This window comes from Lotus japonicus, chromosome 3 (genome assembly GCF_012489685.1).
Source record: "Lotus japonicus ecotype B-129 chromosome 3, LjGifu_v1.2".
NCBI lineage: Eukaryota > Viridiplantae > Streptophyta > Magnoliopsida > Fabales > Fabaceae > Lotus > Lotus japonicus.
Window position 1 is genome coordinate 83,018,326 of NC_080043.1, and position 22,952 is coordinate 83,041,277.

A 22,952-nucleotide genomic window follows, 5' to 3' on the forward strand; every position below is an offset into this window, starting at 1 on the left:
TCATATGGTGAATTTGTTCAACGAAATTTATATACGTTTCTTGTTTTATTTGTTTACAAAACAAAATATATTTTAATTATTAAATTAATGTCATTATTACAGTTATAGGGGTTGATGAAACCTAGAGACTAGAGTCGGTCAATGAAATTAAGCAACTTGCAAATTACATTGAGTACCAACAAAACTGCCGTTATATACAGCCCCACTTCATGCGGTCCAGTATGCATTAATTAAAGAGCACCGTGGTTGTTTCTTTCTTTCTTTCTTTACACTAGCAGTGGCTATGTCGTCGTCTTCTTCTTCTTCTCGTGTGTTTCCTAAGAAGTATGATGTTTTCATTAGCTTCAGAAATGAGGACACCGTAGGCGACTTCATTAGTTATCTTCGTGCTGCTCTGAGAGACAAGAATATCATAACCTATACAGATGATCGACGACAAAAAAGAGGAGATGATGTTGGATCTGAACTTAAGAAAGCGATCAAGGACTCGGTGATGGCTGTTGTGGTGTTCTCAAAAAGATACGCAACTTCAACATGGTGTTTGCAAGAAATGGTCCAAATGATGGAGTGCAGAAGAGATGAGGGGCAGGTTGTTATACCAGTGTTCTACAAAGCATATCAAACAGACGTAAGGCACCAGACAGGGAGTTACAAGGAACCGTTTGAAGAACATTATCGAGCTGCCATGGAAGATAAAAAGGAGCAAGACAAAGTGGATAGTTGGAGAGATGCTCTCACTCAAGCAGCCAACATATCTGGATGGCACTACTTTAACCACGAGTAAGTACTTTCATTTCATTCATTCCTTTTTAGTTGAACTATGATATTCTCAAACTCCAGTTTTTCTTATATATTTTCACATATTTTTATTTCTATCAATCTCATTTCTCTCTTCTTTATTATATATATTATCACATTACTTATCATATCATTCATTTTTTCTCATTTATTCATATATCTCTCTAAATCGATCGAGGTGAAGAGGTGGAAATGTGCATGTGTAAGCACCATTTTCCGTTTTAATTTCCCCTTTTAGATTTCGAAGAAGAAAACTTGAAAATATCCTTCAATCCAACAGAGTTGACTTCGCTAATGGCAATAGAAAGTTGAAATTTTGATTTTAGATATGAATATCTGAGCAAAGGTAATCTTGATCCCCACCCGGATCGGACGAGATATAATTAATACTTCTTTTTTCTTTATTATAAGTTTTTTTCGACGACACTACTTTAATTCATAAAAACTTGGACCCTTAGAGGGCTCCTTCTCCATATAAGGAAAATAAGAAAGATGCTCAAACCTTGAAAAAATCACACTGAGGGGAATCACCGAAGAAACGATATCGTCCGACACATGACGTTGATAGAATGCAACGTCCGAAACATTCAAAGCCATCGCCTTAGAAACAACATGACCATGAACCTGATCAAGACCTGAACCATGCATATCAGCTAAACCACCACTCAAACCTGAATCCGATGAACACAAACCCGCCCTAAAAGACCCACCACGAGAAGAACAACATCTAGGAGAGACATAAGATTACGACTCTCGAAAGATGCATAGTCGTCCCTGCGCCGCAGAGCATCTATCCTCACCTCAAAATTCTTCAGTACGACATAGGTAGCCTAGCCCCCATAGGTAGTCCAATCCATAATATCCAACACAACAGAAGAATCAGGCCCTAAAAAAACTTTACCTCGCCATCAATAATGTACTGATACGAATCACCGACACGTCGAACCAAGCGCAAATTAACTGAAGACTTCTCAAATAAAGCCAAATACGAAGACCCATCATCCTCATTTGAAGAGTCACCCCAACACCAAACAAAGTTAACAACTCATTATTAGGAACTTTGGAAACACCTGAACTAACATAAGTTTCCACATAAAGAAACGTATTTGGAATCCGCTCATCCTGAACCCATATTTTTACATATTTTCTAATATTAAGAAAAAAAACTTAAAATTAATTAGTAGTAGTAAATTTGTAGTTTATAATTTTTTTCCTAAATTACTTCATTTAAAATTCTCTCTATATTAATGATTCACTATCTTTAAATGAAAAGAGTCTTAGACCATCCACAATAGATGGTTGAATTGTTTGTTGAAGTGTGTTGAATTTTGTTGAAGAGGTTTAATGGTTGTTGAAATTGGTTGAAAGGGGAGAGAGAGAGTGAAATTGTTGAAGATATTCAACAAGTTTAAAGAGCCTGCGGTGTGCCACGTGGCGCGAGGCCAGTGGCCACCGCAGGCGCGTGTGATACACGCGCAGACAAGGCTTGTCTGCAGGAAAGATAAATTTTTTTTTGCTCCTGACACGTGGCTCGTTCTGATTGGTTGCTCCAGATTTCGTTTTTCCTTATCTTTTGAACTCAATTATTTCATCAAAAAAAAATTTTCTGAAAAAAAAAATTATACTAAAATTAATGATTTTTTTTTCTCTATAAATACTTTGTTCGTTTGATTTGGACACAGAAAAAAAAAAAACCAAGTTTTTTCACTCTCTTTATCTCTCTCACCATCTTATTTATCTATCTATTAGCATTTGTATTGAAATGGATCCCAACAATCACCATTTCAACACCCAGAATTCTTTAAACAACCTATTTTACAACCAAAATCACAACAACTATGAAGATTCAAATCAAATTTCTTACCAACGTCCTCAAAATCCAAACTATTATCAAGTCTCACATCAAATGTCCAACCAACGTCCTCAAAATCCAAACTATTATCAAGTCCCACATCAAATCTCCAACCAACGTCCTCGAAATCCAAACTATTATCCAGATCCAAATCAATATTCGTACCAACCTCCTCAAAACATACAAAATTTTAACCAGTCATCAATTGTTCTAAACTCTCATCCATCTTATTGTAATTTTATGTAATTATAAAAACAAAAATATAAAATTAAATAAAAATGTGAAATAAAAAAGTGGTGGGGTAGGGTGAGTGGTGAGTGGTGGGGTAGGTGTTGAGAGTTAAGTAAAACCATTGGAGTGAGTAATTGTTGAAAGTTTGTTGAATTGAAGAGAGAAGATAATGTGGAGTGTTGGAAAGAGAAAAAGTGGGGTAAGAAAAAGTTAAACAAACCATTGTGGATGTTCTTAGGAATAATCATCGAGTCTAATCAATGAATTCTCTATACTCAAGTAGGCTATATAATCATCAAACGGGCATATCCGCGCATATATATTAACAATATCCGTAGCGTTCTAGCTATCCCACCTACCCTGCTTTCTTTAATTTCCTGATGTAACAAAAAAAAAAAAAAGCTATCCCACCTACCACCCCTTGTCCCTTTTGGTATCCTGCTAAATTTGTTTTAAGAAAACTATCCAATAAGAGAAAAAAACACATATTAAAAATTATAATTAATTTATTAATTTTTTAAAAAGTATTAATTAATTTTTTTATATTACTCTTTTAAATTTATTTTATTTTTTCTCATTTATTAATCTAGTTACATGAACATTATTTAGAAAAATATTGATTAACACAACTATAAGTGGATAATAATACTATTTTGAAGAACTTGCGCTAAAATGCTCTAATTTAAATAATTGTTTAAACTTTAAAGTGATGTATAAAGTGGTATTTAAGAGTAATCTTTCTATTCCTTATTAATTGTCTATTTTGAGAAAAAAAGGTTGTGCATATTTATTTGTCAACTTAGGATTTTAAGAGAGTATTAGTAATGTTTTCTTTTCAATAACGTCCTTATGAAAATAATAAATAAAGAGAGATAATGCACAATTTAAAGAATAATATAAAAAAGTAATTTTTTTTTTCTTCATAAAAAAATTAACAACAAACACCAACTAAGCAGACAAGAGGGAGTCTCTTAACAATAGAGTCTCCAATTTTTAAAAAATAGAGGCACATCCAGAATTCGCAACCCAACTACAGCAGATCAGGTAGCAGTTCGGGCCATGAATAATAATTTTTTTTTGAAAGTTAACAAGTATTTATAATTCCATCATAAGTAACAAATCCCCATTTAGTTAACAAAATAAACAAGTATTTTCATTTGTGCAATTACTCACCGTGTTCGACCGCACTAAATTGACATTTTTTTCACTGAAGGACTAAAATGTACTCGCTTACAAAGTTATGAATTAATTTAACTATTAACTCAATTTTTTAGTATGTGTGTATATATTCTCTTCCTTGACCGTTAATATAAGGAACGGGTGAGTGAGGTAGTCTTAAGGTGAACCGATGATATTTAAGACACGTGAAATTTTTAGAACATTTATTTTAAATATTATTAATTCATCTAGGATTAGGGTGATTTAACCCAATTTTTAAAGTTATTTTTTATCTAAAGCATTTAAAGTTATTTAGAAAGTCAAAAATTCACTTGTGAATTAAAATTTAAATCTTGTCTTTAGTCTAATGAACTTTCCTTTAATTGACAGGGACAAATCTCGAGTCCTACAGAATGTTGTTAATGATGTTTTGCAAAAGCTGCAGCTGAGGCACCCTAAAAATCTAGAAGGCCTAGTTGGAATTGAGGAACAATGTAGAGCTATTGAACGTTTTTTGGGAAAAGTTGGAAAAATTGGAGTTTGGGGCATGGCTGAAACAGGTAAGACAACCGTTGCTAAAGCCTTATTTGCCAGACACTTCCCTCAATATGACAGTGTATGCTTCTTGCAAAATGTAAGAGAAGAATCAGAAAAGCACGGACTACCACACGTCCGTAAAAATCTTCTCTCTGAGCTGCTAAAGGAACAAGTTACAACCTCCAACTTTTTATTTGGATCCATTGAGTGGAGGCTCAGTAGTAAAAAAATTCTCATTGTGCTTGATGATGTACATGAGTATGAGCAGTTAAAATATTTGTGTGAAGAACTTGGTGACTTGGGAGAAGGTAGTGCTCTCATTGTAACCACAAGAGAAAAACAAGTGCTTAATGGAAGAGTTGATAAGATATATGAGGCAAAAAAATGGACTATGTCGTTGTGTGTTGCTCCTAAGAAATACGATGTTTTCATTAGCTTCAGAGGTGAGGACACTAGAGACAACTTCACTAGCTATCTCCGTACGGCTCTGAGAGACAAAAATATCATAACCTATACAGATGATCGACTAAAGAAAGGAGATAATGTTGGATCAGAACTAGAGAAAGCAATCAAGGACTCCATGATGGCGGTTGTAGTGTTCTCAGAAAGATACGCAACTTCAAAATGGTGTTTGCAAGAAGTGGTCCAAATAATGGACTGCAGAAGAGATGAGGGACAGGTTGTTATACCAGTGTTCTACAAAACAAATCCTACAGACGTACGACATCAGACAGGGAGTTACCAGAAACCATTTGAAGAATATTATCGAGCAGCCAGGAAAGATAAAAAGGAGCAAGACAAAGTGGATAGTTGGAAAGATGCTCTCACTCAAGCAGCCAACATATCTGGATGGGACTCAAGTAATCACAAGTAAGTACTTTCATTTCATTCCTCTTCTTATTTAATTTCTCCCTTTAGATTTTAGATATGGATATCCCAACAACAAAGGTAATCTCGATCCCCACCCCGATCGAGGATATGATTAACAAGAACTACTTTCATTCACGTATCTCAATTTTGCACAGCAACTTTCTCATTCTAACCCACTTTTCCTTTTTATCTTCTCATATTTTTTGTGTGACATCACTCTCCATTTTTATTCATACTAATTTTCTCTTTCATTTTATTTTCACTTATTTTTTTTAAAGTATCTCTTCTTGCACTTATAATACCACTAATTTTCCTTTTATTGACAGGGACGATTCTCAAGTCCTACGGAACGTTGTTAACGATGTTTTGCAAAAGCTGCAGCTGAGGTATCCTAAAAATCTAGAAGGCCTAGTTGGAATTGACGAACAATGTAAAGCTATTGAATGTTTTTTGGGAAAACATGGAAGAATTGGAGTTTGGGGCATGGGGGGAACAGGTAAGACAACCATAGCTAAAGCCTTATTTGCCAAACACTTCCCTCAATATGATAGTGTATGCTTCTTGCAAAATGTAAGAGAAGAAACAGAAAAGCACGGACTACCACACGTCCGTAAAAATCTTCTATCTGAGCTGCTAAAGGAACAAGTTACAACCTCATACATTTTTGGATCCATTGAGTGGAGGCTCAAAAGTAAAAAAGTTCTCATCGTGCTTGATGATGTACATGAGTCTGAGCAATTAAAATTTCTGTGTGAAGAACTTGGTGACTTGGGAGAAGGTAGTGCTGTCATTGTAACCACAAGAGAAAAACAAGTGCTTAATGGAAGAGTTGATGAGATATATGAGGCCAAGACATGGGGCTTTGAAAAATCTCTTGAGTTCTTTTGCTTAGAAGCTTTCAAGAAAAGGGAGCCAGAAAAGGGTTATGAGGATCTGTCACAAAGGGCAGTTACATATGCAGGAGGCGTTGCGTTGGCTTTAGAAGTTTTGGGTGCACACTTTCGTTCCAAAGGAACTAAATTCTGGGAATCTGAATTGAGTCACTTGGAGAGCAGAAAAGAACCCTTAAAGAAAGTTCAACAGCTTTTACTAGTGAGCTATCATGCATTGTCAGGGCGAGAGCAGGCAATACTCCTAGACATTGCTTCCTTTCTCAAAGACGAAAATAGAGATTCTGTCATAAGTATACTAGATGCATGTGGTTTCAATGCTACTAGTGGAATGGAAATACTTAAAGATAAAGCTCTTATAAGTACATCAAAGACCAATACTATACACATGCACGACTTGCTACAAGACATGGCTTTGGATATAGTTCGAAATGATGTAAGAGGCAGCCGATTGAGGGATATTGAACAAGTTTGTGATGTGCTTCAATATGATGACAAGGTAACAAAAAATATACGCCTACTTTTTACTAGACATGTTTTTAGATTGAAACTGTGACAAATTAATTTGCAAGAACCTCAATTTAATTACTTATTAATTTCTTAATTGTCTTTCTAGGGAATTCGTCATGTTGAAGGAATAGCATTGGATTTGTCTCAGGAAGTAGATTTGCAACTGAGTGATGACATATTCAACAGGATGCCTAAATTGAGAATTTTTAGATTATATGTCCCAGCTGGTAAGCAGAGAATAGCTAATGTTATTTACAATCCCAGACTCCTCCATAACCACAGGCCAGGTTCTGCTGTAAGGTACTTTGAGTGGAACGGATACCCTTCCAAGTCTCTTCCACCAAATTTTTCTGCTAAGCTTCTTGTTGCGATTCGCATGCCACAGAGTGATGTTGAAGAACTTTGGGAGGGGACGCAGGTAATTAGACATGCATTTTATTTGAATTTTCCTATAATGTGTGCATTTTCGATCAACTTAGTTGAAGCATGAGATGACGTTCCTTTTGAATTTTTGCAGGAGCTTAAGAATTTAGAGATAATTGACCTAAGTGAATGCAAGCAGTTGGTGAAGCTCCCTGATTTGTCTAAAGCATCCAAACTCCAATGGGTATATCTCTCAGGATGTGAAAGTTTGTGTGTTGTTCATCCATCGCTTTTATCTTTGGATACACTAGTTACTTTGATACTGGATAGGTGCGAAAAACTCAAGAGTCTTTTAAGTGAAAAGCATTTAAACCACCTGGAGGACCTCAATGTGAATGATTGTTCAAGTCTCGAGGAATTTGCAGTGTCCTCTGATTCAATTGAAAGGTTGGATCTAAGCAAGATTGGAGTTAAAAAATTGTACTCATCAATAGGTCGTCTAAGCAAGCTTGTGTGGCTCAATATAGATGGTTCAAGGCTGGAGAGTCTTCCTGATGAGTTATCACACCTGCCATCTCTAAAGGAGCTAAGGATTTCTAACTGCGTACTAATTGACAAAGAGAAGCTACATGTCCTGTGTGCTGGCTTAGGAACCTTAAAATTACTACATCTGAAGGAATGTTATGAGTTGTTTGAACTCCCAGACAACATCAGTGCCTTGTCATCATTGCGAGAATTACGGCTCGATGGAAGCAGTGTGGAGAAGTTGCCTACAAGTATCAAGCTTCTTGAAAAGCTTGAGATTCTCTCGTTGGATAATTGTAGGACACTCAAGTTTATACCTGAGCTTCCATTGTTTATTGTAGAGCTTCACGCTGTCAACTGTACCGCATTGGTGACGGTATCCACTTTAAAGACTCTTTCAGTGAAGATGATAGGAAAGGAGAAACACATATCATTTATGAATGCAATGAAGCTGAATGAATGTTCCCTCCGGGTTATTGAGGATATTTTGTTCACAATGAAGAGTGCTGAGATGCAAAATATATATGTAAACAAGTTCAGATTGGATGTCAACAGTTACAATCCAAATAGTGTTGCGGTTTGCTTACCAGGAAGCAATGTTCCCTCAGGCTCAGGCTTGGGGCAAGGGTCTTTCGCATATCGAAGCACAGGGTCCTCAATTATCATTGAGCCTCATGACAGAAGTTTGTCCCGCTGGCTAGGCACCATTTATTCTGTGGTTCTTTCTCCATCACTTGGATTGACATTAAGTGGTGCTAAAATCCAATGCCGAATATACGGGAAAGACAAAGATGAGGAATGCAAGACCACATGGTATGGCAAAGACATCGGGGAATTCGATTCGGATCATGTTTTTGTATGGCATGGTTCAAGTGTCGATGATGCACAAGTTTTTGAGTTCTTTGTTACAATAGATGGAGGGGTAAACATTATTGACCAGATCAAACTAAAAGAGTGTGGGATTCACCTGATGTGTTACTCAAATTCTGAGCTTCAGAGTTTCTTAGGTGAAGCACCGGAATTGGAACCGGAGATCAAGTCGGAGTTGAGTAAGAAGTTGCAAATGTCGTTGAACTTGCAGCAGGATGATAATAAGAAAGCGGTTAACGAATTGCCTTCAATGGTGGATCCATCTGCTAGCTATAGCAGCAGTTTGGAGGAAGCTGAATTATGGAATAGTGAGGAAGCGGCAGCTGCTTCATGGCGTGAATGGCAGGATGATCCATATCTGAGTAATTGGAGGGATTGAACATGGTGGATGATTGGAATCACGACCCCGATCAGTTTCAGCATTCTTGGTATGAAACTTACACCCCCTCACTAGTACTCACTATCCCTGTATATATTTGTCACATGTAAAAAACTCATGCAACATTTATCTACCACTAATATTTTTTTAAATTTCGGTTTCAATTTTGTAAGCTTTCACACTTAGCAGAAAAGACTTCCTTGCTTTGGTGCGTGCTTGAAATTGGTTGAATGGTTTTGTTTGTGAAGGTAATTTACTTCTTTTTTGATATTTTGTTCTTCAATTGTGTAGATGATAATGGTGATCAGGATGAGGAAGATGATAATGGTGTTGATGAAAATTAAAAGTGGATGTATCTTCTTTGGTGTACAAGACTATGTTGTTTGCATTTGTTTAATTGATTTCTGGTTTAAGACATTTAAACAAATCAATACTATGTTTTTTATGTAAACATTAAGTCAATTTGCCTGGTGTTGTGTAAGAAAACATTTAAGTCAAATTGTGGTCGTGTGACTTGTGATTGTATTATTGTAAGATTGTGGATTAGTGGAGTGTTAATATAATGAACTAAAATTTTAGCACCCTAGTGATGAAAATACTACTGCAAGAGGAGTTTTTTCTAACCACAAGGTGTGGCAAGATAATTAGCTTATCTTGTCCCTTAATCATGATGCCAAGAATTTAATTCTTACAAATGAGAATGAAGCGCATTTTGTGACCAGCTGCATGTTTTGCGCTTAGTATGAGCACCTGCGGTCAGAGAATTAGTTACAACTGTTATCGGCGGTAAATACCTAAATTGAAAAAAAGAGTTTTTCTAATTCCCAAGCTTGTGTCAATATATAAAAGGTTGCGGTGGCCTTTTTAGTAGTTTCTTTTCTAAATCAAAAGAGAGATATTTATTCATAATACTTAGACTATGAGAAACCCTTCTCATGGGAATAATATAGCAACACCAAATAAATAAGAATAGCTCCTAATAGTTTAGAAACTTCTTAATTACAAAGCCATTCTCATGTATGCAAAATATAACACCTAAACACAACTCAGAATTTAACAACTAAATTTGAAATATATCGCAATATTCACGCCTAACAAAAGTTGAAATTCTTAAGGGTCGATACTCCTTGGATGGTACTCTCCTATATTTCAAAGAGCATAACCAAACCAAATCTCCCAGGAAAATATACCAACCTCAATGAGAAAACACTTCAACTGTGAGACATAAAACAAAATGAAAACCAACAAGAGGAATTGAGGCTGAAACCAACACCAAATAAATCTATCAACACCATGTACTAGAATAAAACACATAGAAGATCCCGTTGACAAAATTCTCCAATATTATCAATATCAAAATTCCTACTCCCTAGCACATAATTTTTTAGCTTCTCGGAAGGAGGCGAAACAAAATGTGTCAAAATGGATATGAGGAAACAACTTAAAAAAAAGGGATAACAAATCAGCAATAACACCTGTAACACAAAATTGATTAACAAGGTTAGAACTTAGAAGTGTGTCATATGATAATGTAATTTAAAGTGAAAGAGCATCTCATAATACAAAGTCAATGGTTTTGAAATTGAGCACTTGATCGGATTATCGAATAAAATAAAGTTATAGACATCATCCACCATACCCACTTTTGGTCGGAGAATTGGCTTACTTTGGGTTCCCTTGAGCCCAGATTTCATACACTCTATAATCTTTCTTGTCAAAAACATGAGTGGATTAACAGGACGGATTAACCGGACGGACCAGTGGAGAGATCGGGTGTGGAGTTGAGAATTTAAATGGAGGAGACGATTACGAGGTCGTGAGGAGGGATGGGTAGAGGAAATGAAGATGGAGATAAGGAGTGTGCAATTGGTAGAAAACAAACTTGACAGGTGGGTGTGGAGGCATGATGGGGAACCGTTTATTCAGTTAACTCTTCTTACTTATTTTTGCAGGCACAAAGCTTGGAAGAGACAGGCCCCGATATTTCATTTGGTTTGGTTAGTTCCGGTTTCGTCAAATGTAAGAGCTTTTATTTGGCGATTGCTGCGGGATAGGCTCCAAACAAAGGATAATAAGAGGCGTATTATAGTGAGCGGGGATGAATCCTTATGCCCCTTTGTGGGTTGGAGAAGGAGTCTACCAATCACTTATTTCTTCTTTGCGCTGCAACTCTGATTGTCTTGGAGTGGTGTCTTCACTGTTGCCTACACCGAGGGATCATTTGATGCAATTCTCTGTCATTGGTACAAACAAAGCTCAGCGAGCAGGGGAGTATGCTATTTGGATGGCAATTCTGTGGACCGTTTGGCTAGCTCGAAACAAAGCGATCTTCAATGGGGCAGAATTTGACAGTAATCAGATCTTGGAATTGGCTCAGCTAAAAGCATGGAAGTGGCTAAAAGCAAAAGTTGACGGATTCAACTACTCATGGTTTGAATGACAACAGAATCCGGGCATGTGTATTTTGTCATTATGAGGATGAGAAGGGCGATTCGGGTTTCCCTACGGATTCAGTGGTGCTATCGTGATGAACACTGATTTGGAACAGCTAAAGCATTTTAATGACAGCATGCGTTTGGGAGGCACAATTGGGTGGTGGTGTATTATACCAGTCAAGGGTATTATTTTTATGTTCCATGGAGCATGTGTAATCATCATCATCATGGAGTTTGGCTCTATGGGAAACACATATTTCTTGTCTGCGCATGATTCTTACTGGGTATTGGGGTCATTGAGATAGATTATTATATGGTTGTAATATGGCCATTATGTCTCAGTATGTTTTTCAGGGGGTCTCTCCTTGGAAGTGTTGCCTTGAGGGCTCAAAATATGTATCTTACATTGTTTTTTTCTTTCTCTTTTCCTATCTTTTTTATTGGGTTGAAGTACCCTTGTACTTCATTTCAATATATTATTTGGCTTATAAAAAAAAATCCACCATACCCACTCACCAGTGAGATAAAAAAAAAACCAAAAAGTCTACTGTAACATCCCTAAATCTCGGGGTCACTTTATTAATCTTCTATAAAAACGTGTGTAAATTTTAGCCGAAATTAAAACCTTTTTGACACATAGCTTAACAATAAAGAAGTAGTAACTTGGGAAATAGACTGAATAACTCATTTTATTAATAAAAGCTTTGGAAGCGTACAATGATTATTTCAAATTAAAACATAATGATTAAACTAGTGTTCGACCGCCCCCGAGCCAACACAACAAGAAGGTCTCTAGGTTAGGTTCGAACCCTATAAACTAACTCGGCTCACCCCAAGAACAAACTCAATTATCACACCCAATACCCGACTCATATTCCACGTGCCTCCAAGGCCTTCTTCGATGCGTGCGTCATATTGTCCTGTGTCCTTTGCTCATGTTGATCCATAGCTAAACCATCAGTCACGAGGTCGATGTCCCATCAAGCAAGTATAGGGCCGCATCTCGATTGATCACACGCATGCTCGTTGTCTAGGCGTTAAGCGCCCCAAACAGCAAACAAGCAAACAAGCAAGGGTCAACTTCTAACACACACATATCATAAGTAGGGTGTACTACCCTGAAACGATCCGTGTATATATATATATATATATATATATAAAAAAAATAGTGATTATATATATAAAAAAAAAACTAAAACTGGCCTACAGAAAAAGAAAAGCCCACGATGGTACCCACCCCACCCAATACAATACATATTCATTTTTCCTATTCTAAAAAGTTAATAAATTAAAACCTATTCCCATCACCCTGTGCGTGACATCTCTCCCCTCTCTTTCAATTTCTTTTCTTTTTCTCCCCTCTGTACAGAACGCATGGCCTCCTCTCTTTTCTATTGTTCCACTTCCATTCTTCATAGAAATCAAATCTAAGATTTCTTCATAACCCACAAACTCTTGAAGATAAATTTACTCTTACAAACGTGGAAGCCACTGTGTGGAAGCAATTGAATTAATTTTGAAAGTTAGGGTTTGTGCTCTAAGGAAGAGAAGAGTAGCACCCCTTCAGATTTGCTCTTTGGATGTTATTGAGGTATACCCACAACCTATAAATTAAAGAATAGTAGTATTATAGCATGTTAGAATTAAGCAGAATTAATTTATAGGGCTTTGCTACTTATTTGGGGATTTTAACGTTGCTCATGGGTAGTATATCAAAAGGGTAATAAATGCTGAAGGTTTGAGGTTAATTTTGTGTTCAGATTCGACGGCGAGTGGATCGTTCGATGGTCGTAGGATTGCTAAAAACAATTGTGGTTATTCTTCATAGTTGTGAGTGGTTCTCAACTACTATGACATATTTTTAATGATCCTATAACTGATTTAATTATTTTATCGTATTGCTTATTCATCTAAATTGGGGAAACATGTTTTTATATGTTTGATTATCATTCTTGAACTCTGAAAGCTGATTTTATGAAGCTGGTTTTGAGCATGTTTTATGAATTGGTATGAAAAGAGAATGACATTGGTTTAATTTTGAAATTATGTGAAATTGAGATTGTGAACTTGAAAAGCTTTTATGAGCATTGAAAGTTGATGTTGAGAATGTTATTTTGAAAAACTTTGATGAGTATTGGAAAGCTGATTTTGAGACTGTTGATGAGACTTGATATGATTTGAGAAAATGGTTTTGGGGATCCTTGATAGAACCCCGTAGCCGTTAACGGAGGTAACGGCCTAGGTGCACCTAGCTAGTTTGATTCCGGGAGGAGAGGGCTATCCGTTAGATGGAGCCGCCAGTGCACGGAAAGGGCTATCAACGAGATGTAGCTTCCCCCGATGAGATTGATGAGATATGACATAATTCCGGGTGGAGAGGGCTATCCGTTAGATGGAGCCGCCTCTTGGGTAAGATAATCCTTAAGAGGAAAGGGCTATCAACGAGATGTAGCTTCCCCCGATGACACGATGTGACTTGAGAAAGGAAAGGGCTATCCGCTAGATGGAGCCGCCCCTATAGGAGAGGCCATCCCTTAGGAGGAGAGGGCTATCAGCGAGATGGAGCCGCCTCACGGTTCTACATGTGTGACCCTATTTCATTAAATTTCAGATTTTAAATGTCTTCATTTATTGACATGATTTTAACTTATCTATTTGACATGATTATCTATGATCTTTATGAGTTTCAGTACTTTTGACATTGAAATGGTTTGAACTGATATTGTTGGTGATAGAGATTATCTAAACTGAGTTGAGAGCGAAAAACTCGTGCCTCTAATGTTTCCCCTCCCTGTTCATGGTGGTTGTTGACTGCTCACTAAGTCTTTGTGACTTACCCCATTCATTATTTTCCCTCTACAGATTTACAGGCAACTAAGTAGCAGACTGTTGTTAGGTTCAGATCATTCAGCTCATTTCGTTTATAGGCCTCTTTTGGCAGGTGGTCATATTTGTATCTTTGTTGCTCTTTGTTATTCTGCAGCTATAGGGGAGTCTTGGGTGAATTCAGTTTGAGTTGTTATGTATTGTTTTAATTTAGGAATTAACACTTTAGTGCTGGAGTTGGAATTCGTGTATTTTTAGAATTCTAGTTATGATAAATCTCAATTGATAGATTTTATTATTTTGGAGATATTGATATTACAGGAGAGATTATTTTTTTTATAAATTATAGTAAACATGTATAATTTTGGAAAATCATTTCGGGAAGTGGGTTTTGTTAAATAGGCTTGCCAGGCTAAGCTGTTAGTCTGTGCGCCGGTCACGGCTTAGGATTTTGGGTCGTGACATACCCCATCAATCACAAGTTCTTCCCTAAGCTAATATTCACAAATCGGGAAACTATATTAAGTTCTAAGTTTCACAAGTATGGGGAGCTATCCCATAGCTCTAAGTTATTGTTAGTCAATGCTCATGCACATGCATGCAGACGCTTCGGATATCCATTATGCTGATCCCTCTTGGAAAGGAAGGACGAACACGACTCCACGATCGGGGTTGGACCTCTCCAACGCACCACTGCTCAACAACTTGAAGATCAGGGTTAGACCTCTCCAACGCACTGTCGTATCACGTTCGTCCTTTGTTCAGGTCCATCCCCTGAACGTTACCATCGACTAGCCCAATCCAGGCACTAGTCGTGGCCAACCAAACCCAATCCAGACACTTGGTCCACAAATGCATGCCATGCAAGTCAGTCATCATCACTAGGCCTTAAGCCTTTCACGTCCATATCATATGAACAAATCTCATAACATAATAACTTGCATGCATATCAATAAACGTAGCTAGAGCCCTAGTCACATAGACATGTTACGTTCATAATAACAAGAGCTAACATTTATTGGAACAACTATCACATAGCATTTCTAGCTCATAATATCGATAACCCTAGTATCATGTTATGTCTAGCAATTATAATCACAAACAAGATTCTAGGTCGTAGCCGGAGTGCCCTTATCTCAAAGGTACGCTTTCCTAAAAGTCTCGGGTTTCTCCTTGAAGCTAGTTCTACACTCGAAAAGGTCCTATCAACGAACGGACAGAGTAACGTTACGAATTAGTTAATCGTTAGCGATAGTATATCCCTTCCCCATATTTTCGAAAATCTCTTCTTAAAACCTCGAAGAGACAAAACTTTATCTTTCATAAGATCAAAACCTCCTTTTTAAAATATTTTGTTTGAAGATCATAAGAACACTATAAGAAAATCATGAATTTCTTGAAGAAAAACCCCCACTTTCACAAAAATCTCTAAGCAACTTGATTAAAATCATTCTCTTATGAATTTGGCAGATCAGCATAAGCTGCAACCACAAAGCATATTGAGAATGACCTAGCTCAAGGCTTAGAAACTAAACTACCTAAGAACAAGAAAATGGAAAGAAAGACAAGAGAGGGAGACAGAGCTCACTGCTACAATAGATCGAGAGAGCTTGGTGAGTTGGTGTGAAGAAATGAGAGGGGGAGATGGTCTATTCATACTACTGAGGAGGGGACAAGACATTGAAGGGGTAATTGAATGCATTTTTCCCTCCAAAACACTTGAAAAATTCGGCAAAAGCTTGGTCAAACCAAGGGCCTCTTTGCAATTTATTTTCCAGTCCAAAACTTCCTTTAAAACCCTGCTTTAATCCTCCATTTAATTGGAATTAAAACCACAACTTTTAAGCATTCAAAGACAAGTCATTGCGGACTTTAAATGAAGGAATATTTACTTTCAAAATGGTCCTTTTAAAATCAAGATATTCAAAGACAAGTCCCTCCATGAAAGCCTCCATTCCTTGATTTGCTCCTTCTCCTTTAACACCATAAATCACCTTAAAACCATGAAAATATCTCCCTTCACTCCCACACTCTTCTTGGCCGCCCATTCCCTTCTTCTCTTCATATTTTCTCACAAAAATATCATTTAACACAAGACCAAGTCACGGACATGTGATTAAGTGCATTAACCACCATGTTTTTCCTCATAATGCACCATAAAACCTCAAATTTGAAATTCAAACACCATTTTCTTCTTCCTCTCTCCAAATATTCGACCAGCCCTCATTAAAGCTCCAGAAAAATAATTTTAAAAATATTTATTTAATAAATCATAAGTTTTAAAATAATTAAATACATTTTATTTAAATAAAAACTCATTTTATTTAAATAAAACCCTCAAAAAATAGAAGAAATGAATATTCCCTCATGGAATATTTTTAGAAATATGTCCAGCACCTCCCCATGAGGTTTGGCCCACGAAATTGTCTTCGCCGACTCGTTTCGCCAACTTATCGTCTTTGTCGAGTCGATTTTAACCTAAAAGTCGTCGTCGCAGAACCCTAGCAATATTACAATCAAAACGCTCGTAATGTCGCGTACATCGATGTACAAACATTACTAAGACCTAATATTACCTCTAATAATAAATTAACTTCTATAAATGCATTATATCACCTATATAGCACAAACAATTCCTAGAATAATATTTAATATTATCTTCTAACTTAAGTTTCAAGGTTTTGTTACTGTTCACCAAGTGCCATTTTTTTTTTGTTACAACTGAGGTTGCTTTTTGGGTCTGGCCCTTTTATGGGCTACGTTAGGATACATGGATACTATCTTTTCAAGTAGGGTTAGTAATAAAAAAATAGGGTTAGTAGCAGACTAGCAGCAGTGTACACTCAACCCAGATTGCAACTTGCGTGAAATCGTGAATCCCCTCCCCAATCGTCCTCCCTACATCATCGATATGGAGCAAGCATGGAAAACCATAGCTGTATTGAGCTGTATTGTGTGAATTCACGTAGGGTTAGGATTGAGGGTACTCGAAACCTGCTAGCAGTGTTGTTTCATGGGCTGCGTTGGGGGAAGTTATTTGCCTTTGGAAGTAGGGTTAGCCGCTAGCAGCTCTCTTTCCCACCTTGCATCTTCCCCTGATTACCATCCTCATTCGTCCCCCTACTTCACCGAGACTCCGCTGTGCCTATTGCTCCAGCTCACTCTGCACCGATGTAGGAGGTACGACGTCCCACCGACCAGCTGTTGCATCGAAGGTCGATCCCTAAGGAGGTGATCTGATGCCTATCCTCCTGCAGCTGTTCCTATAATCAATGGTACTTTCCACCTTCAACCATCTTCTTCTATATTTCTTTGATGCTTTATAGTCTGTTTGGCCCTTCTCTCCCCCATATGCTATCATCTATTAGCTATAATCTATTTTTTTGGTCATTTACAGTTGTAATTTGGCTGGCCACAACTTGCAGTTATGGTCTATAAATATAACTGCTCATACTTTGATCAGTTCATAGTTCACTTTTGTTGTGTGTATTGTGTTTATTGTGTGTATTTGAGTCTACTGTCCTGTTCTTATTGGGAGATATGAGTTCCCGTGTCAACCCCATTAAGACTCTCAGTACAGGAAAGAAATTCCTGAGAATTAGGAGTAGAATTATCAGGATGTGGGATATATGCCCTGTGAACGACCCGTTGAATCCATTTGCTATCCATATTGTATTAATTGATGCTGAGGTTGAGTCTTAACCATATATACCAATCTCACAAGCAAATGTTTTGTATGTTAGTACTTAGTAGTCATCAGTTTGTGTTTTGTGATATTCAGTGGCTTATTATGATTTTTTTTGCTAATGATATGGCAACAAATAAAGTGGAAGTAATCAACACAAGGAAGAAATAAAGACTGCAACAGACTCGACTTTGAGGAATGCAGAGATAGCAGATTCTGCAAATTTTGTAGATGAGGGTTAACTTAGGAAGCAGCGCAATGAAGAACAGAAAGCGGCGTCTTATTTTGAATTCTCGGAAAATTCGTCAAAGACCAATCTCTCTATGCAGCTAGGAGTGGAACCTTTCAGTATCAAGTATGTTGACAAGTTCATCAAAAGAAACACAGGAAATTACATCATGGCTTTTTGTCTTTCTCCTGAGAGTTGAGAAAGCTCCTTGCCCTGCATGATCATTTTTGTCGGCAACAATCCCAGTTCACTTTGGAAGCAATTTCAGATTTTTCATCATCCTGGAATAAATTGTGCAGATGTGAATGCTCATTGTCAACATTAATCTGGCTTCTTGAGTTCTTGGACCCTTAATTGACAAGTCTCAAGTTTTTCCAAGTTTCAGAGAAAAAGATAGATGTAATATGTTCTTTAGGTTTCATTATTTACATCCATATTAAGGTGAAGAAAAGAAGCTTGAAATATAGAAAATAAAGCATATATTTTTGTTTCTATTTTATTGGTTCTGTATATCTTCCTTGCGACCTCAATCTGTCATTCTTGCTTCTATCTGGTTTGCAGATTGATTTGATACATTTGATATTGGAATTGATTTCATCTAGAAATAAATGTTGATTATCTTCAATTGCAATTATATGTTTATAAATACACCTTTTGTTGTGTTGTTGCTCATCAGCGTTTAGCTTCTTCAATCTCCTTATATGTTTGTGTTTGTTGTGCTTTCACCTGTTTTGTTGAGTAAACTATGGCTAATGCTCATGTTCCATGCCTTTGTTCTACAACATGGTCATCGGGGTGTGAGGTTTGGCTCGTGCTTCATTTTCTTTCAAGGTGTCATGCATTTAGTCCAGGTTTCCTTATATCAAACATCTATTATTGTGTTCCTTTTTGATCTTTTCTTCTTAGAGTATGTATATGAATTTCTCTTTTCTCCACTTAATGATACCTCCTCCTTCTATCAATTTAATAACTTAATCAACGATGAATCTGATATATTAAGCCAAACTTAGGAAATAAGGCATGCAAGTTGTTCAAAAAATTAAGGATGATGCAAGTAACTATTTTCAACAGACTAAATTTTTTGTGTTTCAGAATGTGAAGACACTAACTATGTTGCTGTAATGGTGGCATTTAGACCACCAAAGGCAAAGAAGAAGGCACACAAGGAGAATATACTTTCCTTAAAATATTTTTATATTCATTTACCCTTTACCTAAAATCACTTTGAACATAATGGGAAACATAGTTATTAATACCTATGAATGCATTTCCTCTGGTTCTTTTATGTGAGACATTTTAATAATCACTCACAGGTAAATGCTTCCTTTTTACATGTGAGGCTTTAAGGTACATCATGATTCTGGTGCAGTATTTTTTTACTCATGGTTATTTTATGGAGTGACTTAATATGGGGTTCCAAATTGCAATCACAGGTTCACATGTAAGGTTGTTTTTTGTGTGTTTAATGCAGATTAAAACTAAAGCAATTTCATTTCGCTGCAATTATGAGTTTGACCCAAAGGACTTCAAATTACTTTTCATTTCTCAAGTTCATTATATTTCTTTCAAATGCAAATTATTTAGCATTTCTTAAGCTCTTTGTGCTGCTATCAAGTGATGTTTGTGACCTTAAGGTACCTCCAATGTTTTGCTGCAATCAACTACTAAGACAAGGGAACTCAAAAAGAGTTTTACATTGTTAACATTAATTTGCCGCTGTCAACATTATATTGACATTTGATCATAATAATATGATGTTGTGAAGAGTGAAGACAGAACAGTTTGTCTGCTGCTGCCAAGTTTAGCCTTCACTTTGCTTTTTTGTATACCTTTTGCTGTTTATGGACATAATTACTTGATTACCTCTGATTTTGTTCTTATGTGACTAATAATTAGGCGATCTATAGATATTAGTGTTTTAGTATTGATAGTTAATTTCAGTTTTGTATTAGGAATGCATGCTATTACATTATTTGGTTGCATTAGTCTCCCTAAATTCTTGGTGTTTTTCATGGTTTTGTGTAATTCAGTAATCACTTTGACTCTTGATTCTATGATTTGCAGCAAAGGTCTTTGTTGATGGCTTGGCCTCGATTTCAAGGCACCTCCACAGATCTTTGGTTTATTTGCTGGTTTGTTCCTCTTCTATTTAACACTTTTAGATAGTAAGAAACTTTTTTAATACTTTGAAAGTGATATAATTTGTTCTCTAAGCTCTGAATCCCTAAGAGCCCCCGCCTAAAAAAATAAATTGAAGTGACTCCTAAAATTCATGAAACCCAATCAAAACTAAAAGATGCATGGATGTGGCAACTCCTTCTCTATTCCTTCTCCTAAACTTAAGACCATAGGCCATAGCAAATCAGATTACTCAGTACATTTTATCTATTGCGACTTTTTCCATACGTATTGACTATTGAGGGGTTATGCAAGCTTAAAATAATAGTCAGTAGTTTACCAAAGAGGTAGGAAATCTTAAAATGTAACAATTGTGTTCTAACAGCGCATTGGCCAATTTTTGGTAGGAATAGGATCATGATTTTCACCTTTGCAATACATATAGGCAAGCTAAATCATTTGCTGATTTCATAAGAACTAAGAAAAGATGGGAAGTGAAAGTAGTGAGGTAGATTTTGGAGAGATGGGGTCTTCATAAGTAAGGAATGATGAAGGAAAAACAACTAAATCTGAGGCCGAGACAGTGGTTTGTGCATTCACATGATTCATTTTCATATTCACACAATCATGCCAAAAGAATAACTAACAATTTTCAGAGCAAGAAGCCAAGAAAACAAGGAATATAGAATATTGAGGTTAGGTAACTTCATCCAACTTGACACTTGATGCTAATATAGGTAGATACTCAGATATACTCTTTCTGTTAATTCATTGTATTGTATGTTGAGGTTCGGCAGACCAATAAAATATTATGTTAAACTCTAGGCATATGCATTAGTGTTCAATATATTATTTAATCTATTGGTTTTTTCTTAAGAGGTTGTATAGCTAGGATCTATGTACTCGAACCTATAATTCTTTCCCAATCGTTATGGAATCAAAGAAGGCACAATTGTTAAGAAGGTTAAAAAGAGCAAAGGGTTGAAGAGTGTGAAGCTTTTGCCGAAAATAGCAGCGCACAGGTGCTGAAAAAATTGTCAAATGTACCGTCCAAAGGTATTGCTTTTACTTGGTTGTATTGTTAAATGTACCTTATTGCTTTACAAATTTTGTTCTATAGTACTGTCACCCACCTCTAACAACCAACACTGTTTTGCAGTTTGTGCAGCAAAAGATGTGAGGGATTTCTATAATTTGTTGGCTAAATGATTTGTCAATCAAGATCATGGTGGAAGAATGGATATTAGATGTGGCAGACATGTGAAATAATGATGAAAAGTTTGAAATGATGTGGTCACCTTTTGCTTGATAATCTACTATACTAGCTCTTTAAAGTTTTAATCCCAAAATTGTTTCCATATTATTGAGAAGAATGAATTTAAGGCTGGCTCTATTATTATTTTTTTGGAAAACCAAAAATATATATTAATAATTGAATGTCACGAGCCAGAGTACAAAAAGCAACACTTACTCATTACAACCAAACAAACTAAAAGGAAAGACAAAAAGCAAAGACAGTAAACCAGTAGTTACAATGAAAATCAAGAAAAACTATCAGCACAAAGAAAGGGCTAAATAACAAAACAGGGCCAGTATCATTAGGAAGCCCCGCGCTATCTCAGTATTCATCAGCAGGATCATTGCAGAAAACACGCTTGAAAGATAGCAGCAGACGCTCCATCTCTATTATCAACTTGATATTTTTATTTAAACAAGCTTCGTTTCCGGTTACAACTTTTTCTTTGACTTGTGGGTGGATTTCACAAGTAAATGAAGCACGAGAGTGCACTACCAGTGTTAAATCATATTTTTTGAAAATAAAAATAAATTAGAAAATTAGTAAGTACTAAATGTTTGTTATCAAATCTACTAAGTTGTGCAAAGTGTGCATATGGCATGTCGTGCCACCAAGCATTACTGGGTGGGTTTGGAGCAACAAGTTCATCAGTGTTGGTCTCATTAAAAATATGTCTGTTGAATGTATCAGGAATGACGAGAATGACGATGATGGAGAAGTGAGCTATTTTCTATCCCTTCTTTGTAAGTAGTGTACATGTGAAACTTATTCGTTAATTGGTAATTCATTTTAAGAAATTGTAAAATCGTTTCTCATTCTAGGACCCATGCAATGCTCATATTTATATTTGATCGACCTCTTCTTTAATATTTTGTGTCATACAACTGGAATCTATTATATGCAATAAGGACAAATAATAACACATATAGTCATTACTGTAGGATGTTGGGCTCAACTTACCCTCAATGGTGTTGCCCATGTAAATGGCACTAGCACTGTCGCTGACATCTTCAATACTCAGAATGACCGATGCAATGTTGATGTTGTTATTTGTATTAATATTTTCGTGCATCAAAATAAATCTCATTTATGCAATTCTTTTTGTCATTGGTGTTGTTTGAGTTTTGAAGCATAAATTCATGATAACAATATTATTATAAAATAATTATAATAACACTGTAAAAATTATATATATATATATATATATAGGGAATGCTAACTTACTCCCACTAGATTTTGTGAAGGAGTAAGTTAGCACCCAACACCTTTTTGTTGACATCTTCAACTACTCACTAATATTTTCTTGACATTAATTCCCTGTTTAACTATGGAACACAAAAGTCCAATTGGGTTTCGTTAAAGCACCTGGATCCAATTGG

At 36.3% G+C, this 22,952-nt stretch overlaps 1 protein-coding gene and 1 long non-coding RNA gene across 7 annotated transcripts; both read left to right on the plus strand.

Annotated features, from left to right (window-relative positions):
• The first annotated feature begins 216 nt into the window (after positions 1-216).
• LOC130746530 (putative disease resistance protein At4g11170) lies at positions 217-11,894 on the plus strand. 4 transcript variants are annotated; one of them, XR_009022139.1, is made up of 7 exons: positions 217-780; positions 4,430-5,446; positions 5,773-6,835; positions 6,953-7,264; positions 7,364-9,032; positions 9,157-9,231; positions 10,936-11,894. XR_009022139.1 is itself a non-coding variant. In XM_057599176.1 (6 exons), exons 1-5 carry the CDS (start codon positions 284-286, stop codon positions 8,981-8,983), a joined length of 4,509 nt encoding a protein of 1,502 aa, XP_057455159.1. In that variant the 5' UTR covers positions 217-283; the 3' UTR covers positions 8,984-9,032; positions 10,936-11,894. The 4 variants fall into 4 exon arrangements, 3 of the variants coding, with proteins under 3 accessions (XP_057455159.1, XP_057455158.1, XP_057455157.1); XM_057599176.1 differs by lacking the exon at positions 9,157-9,231; XM_057599175.1 differs by lacking the exon at positions 10,936-11,894 and having other exon boundaries at positions 9,157-9,564.
• A 702-nt stretch (positions 11,895-12,596) lies between these two features.
• LOC130746531 (uncharacterized) lies at positions 12,597-21,675 on the plus strand. 3 transcript variants are annotated; one of them, XR_009022142.1, is made up of 6 exons: positions 12,605-13,009; positions 13,179-13,248; positions 18,072-18,599; positions 20,223-20,290; positions 21,154-21,332; positions 21,436-21,675. It is a non-coding gene; the product is annotated as an uncharacterized LOC130746531 (long non-coding RNA). The 3 variants fall into 3 exon arrangements; XR_009022140.1 differs by having other exon boundaries at positions 12,597-13,009; positions 20,223-21,332; XR_009022141.1 differs by lacking the exons at positions 18,072-18,599; positions 20,223-20,290; positions 21,154-21,332; positions 21,436-21,675 and adding an exon at positions 14,281-14,549 and having other exon boundaries at positions 12,618-13,009.
• Positions 21,676-22,952: the final 1,277 nt, after the last annotated feature.